This window comes from Etheostoma cragini, chromosome 5 (genome assembly GCF_013103735.1).
Source record: "Etheostoma cragini isolate CJK2018 chromosome 5, CSU_Ecrag_1.0, whole genome shotgun sequence".
NCBI classification, from domain to species: domain Eukaryota; kingdom Metazoa; phylum Chordata; class Actinopteri; order Perciformes; family Percidae; genus Etheostoma; species Etheostoma cragini.
Window position 1 is genome coordinate 27293240 of NC_048411.1, and position 10929 is coordinate 27304168.

General features: G+C 40.5%; 2 protein-coding genes across 6 annotated transcripts in view; one reads left to right on the forward strand and one right to left on the reverse strand.

The window, feature by feature from the left end:
• sh2d3cb (SH2 domain containing 3Cb) overlaps nt 1-10929 on the forward strand; it is a 38850-nt gene that overhangs the window by 24513 nt on the left and 3408 nt on the right. For both annotated transcript variants that reach the window (XM_034871172.1, XM_034871173.1), the window contains 5 exons: nt 5248-5702; nt 6624-6739; nt 7405-7576; nt 8988-9099; nt 9193-9399. In XM_034871172.1, the coding sequence (XP_034727063.1) occupies nt 5248-5702; nt 6624-6739; nt 7405-7576; nt 8988-9099; nt 9193-9399 (1062 nt within the window). The remainder of the gene's footprint in view (nt 1-5247; nt 5703-6623; nt 6740-7404; nt 7577-8987; nt 9100-9192; nt 9400-10929) is intronic.
• Nucleotides 1-10929, reverse strand: part of LOC117944407 (UDP-glucuronosyltransferase 2A2-like) — a 23943-nt gene that overhangs the window by 1978 nt on the left and 11036 nt on the right. For 2 of the 4 annotated variants that reach the window (XM_034871192.1, XM_034871191.1), the window contains exon 2: nt 56-87. In XM_034871192.1, the coding sequence (XP_034727083.1) occupies nt 56-73 (18 nt within the window). In that variant the 5' untranslated portion in view covers nt 74-87. Of the gene's footprint in view, nt 88-2574; nt 2761-10929 lie in introns of those variants that run through there. The other 2 variants (XM_034871190.1, XR_004656567.1) reach the window with 2 other exon arrangements.

The window sequence follows — 10929 nt, forward strand, 5'->3', positions numbered from 1 at the left end:
AGACTTTCCCTCCATTTACCAAGGGTGAAGAGCAGAGCAGCACTGCAAGTGCTACCAAGATCGATTGGAACATCTCTGAAAAAGATTCTGACAAGGGATGTGAGGATGTTATATTTTTCTCAACAAGGCTTTACATTTCTTGAGGTCAAGAGCAGGCATCAACTAAACAAATAACTTAAATAAATAACTTTAAAATATAGAATTATCTAATATCAGCTTTTTCATAGTTTTAGAAATGTGTCTGCGGAAATGTTGCAGTCCTCTCAGATTAGCATATAATATATTATATTATATATTATATTATACTGAGAGACAAAGGTTTTAGTCTTGAAAACAACTACTGAGCAAGGATTGAATCAGACCCCTGGAAGCAAGACTCATTCGCAAATTTGGCTTTGTGGTTTAGACAAAGATGAGGACATTTTGTAAAACTCCTGATGCTTGTAAAGATACTCTGGTGTACCCTTATCCACAGGTCTGGTTGTGGTTAAGGTTCAGGATCCCTCAGCTCCTTAAAACTGGGATCAAACAAGCTATTCAATTGGAAGTTGGACTCATTTGAAACCTCTAATTAGTGGTTTATAAAATGGCATGTTGTGTAGTGTTGCAGAGGTCTACGTTGTGTCATCAAATCCGCTAACCAGAGTTTGTGTGCTCCAGCTTTGTTCGTTCATGTTTATTGTCCCCACGGGGCAATTATGTTGCAGTAAAAAATCACATCACATGGTATTTAAAACAACAATAGGACAGACAAGACAGGGAAGAAGAAAAACCATAACATATATACATCGCCACTCATAAAATAGACCATGGCACTATGGGGGAGGGGAGGGGATAAGGGTTCCAAACCAGCTCAAAGAAAGGGAAATAAAAAATATATAAACCAATTCTACCTATTATCGTGCATGACCTTCATTATTAAGGAGTTTGATGGCCTATGGAACAAAGGAGAGCTTGGATCAGCTTCCAGGTGACAGGCTGAATTCATCCTTGGTAGATGCTTTATTAAAGGCTAGAATTTGGTTTTGCAGGAGTAGAGTCACTTCCAAGAAGACTGCTTACAGTCCAAACTTTAAAAGAACAAGATATGTAATGTTAGTATCACAGAGGTAACATGTTTTGTTGTATCTTAAGATACATTTTAACTAATTCTTGTGTTTAAAAAGAAAAATAAAAAAAAGCTAAGATGATGTTAGTCAAATGAAAGGGACACTTATCTATTCAAGTGTAAATGTTCTTTTTTAAACAGATATCGACAGCACGCATTCCGTTCTGTTCATACATGTGTCCTCACATGCATAGAATGCATGCATGCCCTAAATTTATGGGCTGCATTTTATTTTCAATACTGCAGCCCAAAAAACACATCCTTTAAAGGCTTTCTACAAATGATTGTCAGCAAACATACGCTCACTAGTCCAAGACTTACATAATTCTCAGTTCCCTGATTACACAACCATACAGTGTGGAAATCCTGCCTCTAATTCCCAAGATATTCACAAAAGCTGTTTTCATTTGGTAGATGTTTCCTCTCTCCGGTGTCACAGCTTTGTGTTCATGTACATGTGTTTTTCAGTATAATAGGGGTTGAATGAATAATGGGATTTAATAGCAGCTGCCTTTTGTATTTACAAGGTCAAACAAGCGTTCACATGTGGTGCTAACAAGAAGAAGAATGTACTTGTATTACATGTGTGTTTGTCAGAGTGTTTCAAACATGTTATATAATTTTTTGTGAGGAAATATAATTTTGTCTCAGGTTCACTAAAGTAAAAAGTTATGTGCTACTACTACTTCTACTGCTACTTCTACTACTATTATATCTACTAAATGCTTTATAAGTAAATAATTTATACACCTGGGTAAAGGTCAATAAAACTACAGTACCTTGAGACCACTGCAGGGGCTTAATAATATGGGCTCTTTCTTACTATTCTTACTAGTTGTTAATTTAGTTATTAAAGTTATTAACTAGTTGTTAATAGTTTAGTAAGAAACTAGTTGTTTCTTACTAAACTATTTAGTATTTATAACTTTTGATGTGTAAATAACATTTTGGTGAACTGAAAATTGAGTGCAATGCATGAGATAACAAAATACTACCAGAAAAACCTGAGGCAATTTTGTAAGCTGATACGCTTTTATTCTCCAAAATAATTTCTCAATGTTGTTATTGTATTTGCACACATTAGAACATTTTGTTCTTTTGGTCTGAGTTTTCCTGCAGCCATGAGTCTACTCATTTTCTTACAGTCTGTAAGATGAACTTCAGGAATACCATAGTTGTGAATTAGCATTGCCTGATGCCAGGTTGCTCAAAGCATTCATAAAGCGGAGTACTTTTGTTGAATTTGTCAATAGGAACTTGCTAATCTTTGAGATCATAGCATCCATCTGCAAGTACATTTGCTTCACACTCAATGCATGCACATATACATCACAGTAACTTACACGTAGAATAATCACGTCATCCAACATGAAAACAAAACTGAAAAATCAGTAAAACATACCACAAGCCTATTTCTTCTTGTACAGCTTCTTCAATGGTTTTGAATCTTTGATCTCAGCACTTACCAAGGGCGTCCTAGTCAAAAGAGTTCACGTGTCAACATGAGCATATGTGTCCAGCCTCTTCTCACAGCAGATGGATCACTGATTTACTGTTAGCTCTGACTGTAAAGCAGTTAGGAGGAGAGTGTAGACACTGAATAGGAATAAAGTTCGGATTGTTTTTCATGCAGCAGCTGCAGGTTGGTTATACAAGAGAGCTGAAACGAGGGAGGGAGGGGGTGGGACTTGGACATTGACCATGAGATGTAGTACTGAGATACGAGTGATATTGTTGCACTGGGTAAATGGAATAAAGGTAAACTAAACAGTTTGAATTTTTCCAACAAGCTATTTTGTAGAGCATTGATCTTTAGGTATTCATGATTAGAGGAAATAATTATAAAAACACACGGAGGCAGCTATACTAATATTGAAATGAACAGCTAAGACATTGAGATAAGACATTGATGGTGTTGAGAAAAAAGAAACAAAAAACACATTTGATTAAAAAGACAATGAAAATCTCGCAAAAAGGCTATACAAAAGGCAAACATTATATAATTGAAATAAAATGTGAACAGAAGGAAGTTGAAATTAAATAATCTTAACATTGCACCTACATACAGTAGTTAGCTTATTCTTAGTCACGGTTGTTAAGTCAGTGTGTTGAGCCTTGAAGGTTATCATAGTGTGTAACCAAAGATTGTGCTCATGCGTGAACTACATATACCTTTGATACAGTCAATGGCCCTCATTTATCAACCTAACGTGGAAACCAGCACAGATATGAGCGCTGAAATGATCTACAGGCTTCACGTAGGATTCATGAAACATTTGTATCACACCTATCAGAGTGTCAGTACATGGTCGAACATATGAAACGATCTTAATTTAAACATCACCTCCCAATATATTCTCGGTTTTGATGCCTCTCCCCTACTATTTACAACATGGCAAGACGTAATCCAGCTAAGAAGCGGCACTTTCAGAAGTGGAGATTGAAACTTGGAAAATCTCAGTTTAATTTGCAGCAATGTGTGTACTTTTTGGAAACTTAAAAACTGGTATTAGGCTGTAGGAAGAATGCGGAATTGATTTTCCTTGTGTTTTTCTCATGAGTCAGAGTCAGGCAACAGCTGTGAGGGAACCCTTTTCTGGAGTGTATAGTATGGCACCCCCCCTTCTCCACCGTGGCTCGTGTGTGTAGGCTATGTGTGCACTGTTTCCTGGCTCATAGAGCTCTTCTAAAAGAGCCAGATCTGCCATTGTTGATAAGTGATCAACTGATGACTTCTCCTTCTCCTGTTACATGCTGCACCGCAATATCCACCCTGACTCGAAAAAATTGCGGACACGAGTTTAGACCAGACTTGAGAATTTTTTTCAGGAACAGGCGTCCCACCCATCCTACACCATTTTTAGGTCGTATGCACGTTTCATAAATGAGGGCCACTGTTCTTTTTTGAGACAAATGAGCTAAAACAAATATGCTTCATAGAGGCTATGGTGAAGGATTTTGTCAGCGGAAAAAAACTATTTACCTTTTTAAAACAAGTCAACTTAACCTTAGACGCTGGGGGCCCTATTTTAACAATCTAAGCGCAGGACATGAAGCGCATGGCACAGGTGCGTTTAGGGCGTGTCCAAATCCATTTTGCTAGTTTGTCATCTCCCATTCCCTTTAAAAGCCAGGCGCATTTGTACCTTGGCGCATTGCTATTCTGAAGCCGGATTTGCACCATCATATTTTTATCTGTAATGTGTAATCTGCATGTTTGTGTGCTGCTGTGCTTCCCTGTGTGTGTGTGTGTGTAACAAACATAGTGTGCGTGTGCTGGTCATAAGCCTAGAAAAATTTATTACTAATTATGCTGGTAAAATAACTATGAAATGCTGCGCTAATGACTTTAGACCAGGTTTTTGTTGGTCAATGGCTTGATCACTTTCAGCTGCCTCAAGATAGAAATACGGCAAGATTGCACCTGAACACACCTCAATGGAATCTTTTGCAAAAGCCAGGCGCATTTGTACCTTGGCGCATTGCTATTATGATGGCGGATTTGCACCATCATATTTTTATTTGTGTGCTGTTTCGCTTCCCTGTGTGTGTGTAACAAGCACCGCATTCTTCCTACAGCCTAATACCAGTTTTTAAGTTTCCAAATAGTACACACATTACTGCAAAGCACTGCTAAGGTTACTGTGCAAGCAGTGTGTCCACACTGTGCATAAACCTAGGCACATTTCACTAATATGCTGATAATTGACTACTCTTGATTTTAGAACAGGTTTTTGTTGGTCAATGGCGTGGTCACTTCCAGCTGCCTCAAGATCGCAATACGTCAAGATTTCACCTGAACAAACCTCCCTGTAAAACGCCCATGGGCGCAAAGATTGGCACAGGTGCATTTGATGGATTGGAAATTGACAACTGTGTCGGTCTTAAACTAGCAAAGACACTTGAGTCAGGCGTTGCGCTGTGCTGGATGCAAGATAGGGCCCTAGACGTCATATACACTCTAGCCTCAAATAGAGTATATCAGACTGTAGATAGGCATTGGGTTTTTCTGATTGTCTGTACATTAAAAAAACTAAAACCTTAATCATTTGATGGTCCGACAGAGTAAAAAGGGACTGACACACATTATTCAGAGTTCATTAAATGTCCCCTTTTTCCCTCTTTTCATCCGTCTCCAGCCCCACAGTCTAGAAGCCCTAGCAGTAGCCGGACAGCCAGTGTGGCTCCATCCCCGTCCCTCTCCAGGTGCTTTGATACCACCCGACCCCTGCCCTCTCCCAAAAGCACTCTCCGCAGACAGAGTAACAACAGACTGAACCAGGACTCCCTGTCCTCTGATGTAGGGGGAAGTTGCTACACAGAGCTGTACCTTGGCCCCCAGAGCTACGTGGAGAGGCTGCGGGTGGAGGAAGGATCAGTGGGCATCAATCAGCTGAGGTTGGAGGATGGGAATGTGTACTTCTCGCCAGTGGTGGAGGCAGTCTCGTCTTTCAAACCGAACAGGTATCTGTCCTCGCTGATGCCCAAGGAGAATAAGCCTTTGGAAGTGGGCATCCTGCGGAGGGTGAAGGAGCTGCTGTCGGAGGTCGACCCCAGGACAGCGGCCAAACAGATGACCAAGGCTGACTGCATGGTACTGTTGAAAGCTGCTGTAATCAATACTTTTTAGAATAACAACTCATTACAACCACTATTCATAATGTGAAAAGGTTTGCTTGTTGTGTTATCACCCAACGCTGAAGCCACCAGCTGTTCTCCTCAACTAAACCAAGACTTTAGTTTCTTCACCTCACTTTATGGCCCACGACATAACTGCTTTGATTGCATCCCACCACAAAACATGCCATGCAATGCCCCAACTTGCATGTGTCACTCATAGCCACGTTGTTTTTTTGTTCTGATTGATTGTAGGTCTATTCAATTTTGCTTATTTTGGTCTGCACCATTGGAAACCCCCTTGGAAATCAAAATGAACCGAGAGGTTCCAGAGTAATTGACATTTTTGAATGAGTCTGGCAATGCCATGTTATTTATCCCCAGCAGCAAACAACAGAAAGACACATTAGAAGCCAGCTAGTGAAGAAAGAGGAACTTTAAGCATCTGAAGAGACATGTACAGTATTTTCCTCAGGAGTTAGCAGAAACCAAAACAGAGCTAAAAGTACAGTGAATACTGGTCAGGTGGACACAAACATTTTTAAATGAATGCTTATGTTGCTCAGTATCTGCTAATGTGTAGATTGGGAACTGTACACCTTACTATAAGGTGATAATGTGCCAATGTTGTGTTTTAAAGCACATTTGTATTAATAATTTACAAGGTTTTCTTAACACAGATTAAGTGATAACACTTGATGAGATGACAAACATGAATATGGGCTGGTATCTCAGAGTGTATTGTCTTGCTCATAAAATCGCCACTAACTAAAGAAAACCAAACACATCACACACATAAATAGGGCTACACATGAAGTGCATTAAATCCCCCACCCACATATAAAGACGTACTGTCAGTAATAGATTCATAAAACTACAGTATGTCTGTGTTTCCCAGGTGGCCAGAATTCTGGAGGTGACCCCGGAGGTGCAAAGGATGATGGGAGTTAGTTCTGGGATGGAGCTGATTACGTTACCACATGGCACACAGTTAAGACAGGACCTACTGGAGAGGTAAGAAAGAATTCAGAAATCCTGGGCACCTTCACCCAGACAACCTGGTCCAACCAGTAGTCCTCAATCAGAACATTCAATCAGAGGGGTGTTTCTTAATTTTCGCCAACGATCTTTGGCCAAGTACGGAAAGAGGCTTTTAGAGAGCAGCCCCAAATTTAATTGACGGAATTAACATCCACCAGCTGCTGAAATTTGAGGCGGTGGCATCATTAAAACTGGTAAAAAGCAACGGTCAGCACAGTCACGAGAAATCCTCAGAAAAACTCATTTTCATTTATGTTGACCTTCTCTCATAAACAACAAAGCCCCTTTCATTTATACAATTTTATTTTACATCTATTTAAGTTTTTATATATTTTTAAGCATTCACAATGTTACATGTTAATTTCAGCAGGTTCCCCTAAATGTGACAAAGTACTACATCAAATTATGAGAATGAATGAAAGTGTGAAACTGAGAATGCAGAGGATAGACCTTTTGATTTAGGTTACAACATTGCCTTGGCTCCTCTAGTGCCACCCTTAAGATTTTAACCATGAGTAAGTCAAACAATGTGTGAAGTTTGTCCTAAGAACAGCAAAGTTGTCTCTCCATTTTTCATCCATCCAACAGTTTCTTTTTTGGGAGAAATGAAATGTGTCATATGAGCTAAACTTCTGCAGGTTCCAAACCATGGCGATCATGCTGGCTGTGGATGTGTTGGGCTGCACAGGGACGACGGAGGAGCGGGCCGGCCTGCTACATAAAATCATCCAAATTGCAGCTGAGCTCAAGGGCACTATGGGCAACATGTTTGGATTTGCTGCCGTCATGAGAGCGCTAGAGCTGCCGCAGGTACGCAGGCGTCACTTACAGAGTTAAAATGATTGGAGGATTTTTAGGGGTATTTTGTGGAGACAGACAGGAAACTTGAAAATAGTGAGGGGGACAACATGCAACAGATGTCCCTGCTGAACTTGAAAAGAGGCTAAGGTTCAAATTCACACATTATGTGTTGCTAAGGTTATCTTCTGCAATAAAACCTGAAGTATAACCCCTTACCCACTGTCCATAAAAAACAACTGGCACGGCTGTACTTTGATAATACTGCGGCATGGCCATATTATCTTTTATTGGTGTTATAAATTCAAAAGAATTTATAGGTCAGTACTGTGTTCTTTATGTCAAAGTTTGTTTGATCTGGTAAGTTACAAAAATGCCTTATCGTTATTTTTAGTGGGGAAAACATCTCTGAAATTGTATTTATCATTCACTGTGACTGTACTGATGAATAATATGAATACAGTCCATCAGGTCAAATTACCCCTTTTAGTTTATTCCATGTCAGAATAAACATATAAAAAAGGACATACAGTATATACAATACAAAATCTAAAAAACTTTCTTGGACTTTTTTCATTAAAATATAAGTTTGTATACGGCTGAAATAAACATCACATGTGCAATCCCATTATACATTTTTTCCCTCCAAAACCTCTTCTACCAAAAACCATTTTATGGCTAAAACACTATAGAAATAAGATATCGGCCCCTATTTTAACAATCTAAGTGCACATCGTGAAGCACATGGGACAGGTGGGTTGGGGTGTCCAAATCCACTTTTGCTAGTTTGACGGCGGAACAAAGGGTCAGTCCGCAGGGTGCACAGATCCAAAGTTTTGTACTTACCCCTGATTTCCAACAACCGCAGATTGGGTGCGGATCCACTCTGTAACGACGGCAGCGTCAGTAGGTGTGTGTTTTGGGAGTAAATACCATGCAATAAACCAACCAGAGTGTCATCTCCCATTTCCTATAAAAGCTAGGCACGTTTTTACCTTGGCCCAATGCTATTATGATGCCGGATTTGCACCATAATAATTTTATTTGTAATCTTTTGCATGTTTGTGTGCTGCTGCTCTTCCGTTTGTGTGTGTAACAGGCATAATGTGTGCAAACTGTGCATAGCCCTAGGCACATTTTACTAATTTGCTGTTAGTTGACTATTGACTTTAGACCAGGTTTTTGTTGGTCAGTGGCATTTGACGGTGGGGAAATTGACAACTGCATTGGCCTTGAGAGTTCAAATAATGTTTGAGGCTTCCAAAGGCAGTTCTCAGTTGAAGTATGAAATGGGTTGGTTTAGAAACTAAATGGACTCAAATGTAAATCCCTGGTTCTTCTGGTGGCACCAAGGGGGGCCACACCCCTACATGTGGAAGCCATTACTGACAGGTTGTAAAGGTGATGTTGTACTTTCTCTAAGGTGTCTCGTCTGAAGCAGACCTGGACGGCGTTACGGCAGCGACACACAGAGGGGGCTATTCTCTACGAGAAAACTCTGAGGCCGTTCATGAAGAGCCTGAATGATGGGAGAGGTAGGGTTTCTCCACTGCATGGTCCATTTGTAAAACATCTTCCTTTTAACAAAAAAACAAAACAGTGAATCTATTTGTGTGTCTGTCCTCCAGAAAGCTGCCCGCTGTCCAGCACCACTTTCCCCCACGTCCTACCCCTCCTGTCTCTGTTGGAGAAGAGTATAGCGGTGGGTGAGGGGACAGAGCCATGGGAGACGGTGGAAGACGGGGTGGACGTGGTCATGTTCCACCTGGGGGCAGCGAGAACCATCGCTCAGTTGGGGGGAATCTACCGCTCTAACGCTGAGAGCAAACTACATGGTAAGGGAGTGGAGAGAGATGTCCTGATGACCAAAACTGGTCAAAGGAACATTAGATCTGCATTATTTATGAATAACCAAATTAAAGTAATAATTTAAGTCAGCCATCTTTTTATTTGGTGCCTTCCAGTGGTGCTATCAAACAGGGTCTGTGGCATTAATAAACTTAGAGAATAACTCAGTGTTTATTCATCCAGCTGTTAAACAGTGGTCTAAAGGGGGGGCACATAGTGGCACCCGTCCCCCCTGAAATATGTTTGTCCCTCCCTGGTGCCCCCCCAATCCACTGGGCCAAAGTGCTGTCAATCTGACAAATTTGATTTCCATTGGATCAGAGGACTGTCACTGGTAATTCCTGCCTTTCCATTTGGTAAATTGATACAGGTATGTGCTCAATTACGGGCTATTATTTCCTGGGCAACAGTCAGTTTGCCCTGATTGGCTGAGCTGCCCCTTTGGAGGATAACAGCCTACATAAACTTTTTTTTTCTTTTCTTTTCTTTATTTGCTGTTGTGTCTGCATCATGTCCAATAAGCATTAGTAAAGCTAAATCAAATTAAATTGCCATATCTTCAAAGTTTGTGTTCATTTGTTTTGACACATACTATAGCCCAGCAATGCCCTCTTCACCCAGTTACGTGACTTTCAATCATATTCTCACAAAAATAGCACTGCATGTGAAACAGGGATACAAAAAAAATGTAACCCCTTGTGCCTTGTGTAATGTGCAGCTTTTAGTGTTTACATGAAGTTGTGCCACTCTGCCTTAATCCATTGATGGATGATTTTTAAACATGAAGGAAAACTTAAAAGACTGTATTACTCTCAACACAGTCTCTCCAGGTCTGACCCCAGACCTCTCTTCGACCTACTCTTTTTATCCTCCTCCAGGTTTCCTCCTTCCGCCATGGTGTCTGTCGCCCCTAATCAGTTGAACATGGCTCAGACGTTCTGTATCCTGAGATCATAGGCAGATGTGCTCTAGCCCCGGAATCTTGCTCCCTGCTCCTTACCTGGCTGGATTTGTCTTTCACTTTTAGATATTGTATTAGGTACATTCTGGCCCAATTGTAGTATAAGACACACTTTGCTCCATTAATTCTGAAAAGTGTTTTATCTTACACATGCCAGACAAGAGGAGGGAACAAGGCCGTCCTAGGGATGCAGGACATTTTATTCTAATACAATACATTATCCTACATCCTCTTTCTCCACAGCAAAACGCTATGAAACCAAACAATAGCAAGTGTAAAACAGTAGATATGGGAAAAATGTCATATACGCTGTGGAACTCTGTAGAAATTTCTAACCTAAAAAGGAAAATATAAGCTAAATTACTACTGGGGGATGAGTGACTACATTTTAGACCCAGCATGGCCTACAGCTCATTGTCTGAGTGATTTGAGTCGGAGTCTGTTTCCTCATTCCAATGACCCTCGTAGTTGGCAGGGTGAATACAGTGGTGTGAAAAAGTGTTTGCCCCCTTCCTCATTTCCTGTTCCTTTGCATGTTTGTCACACTTAAGTGTTT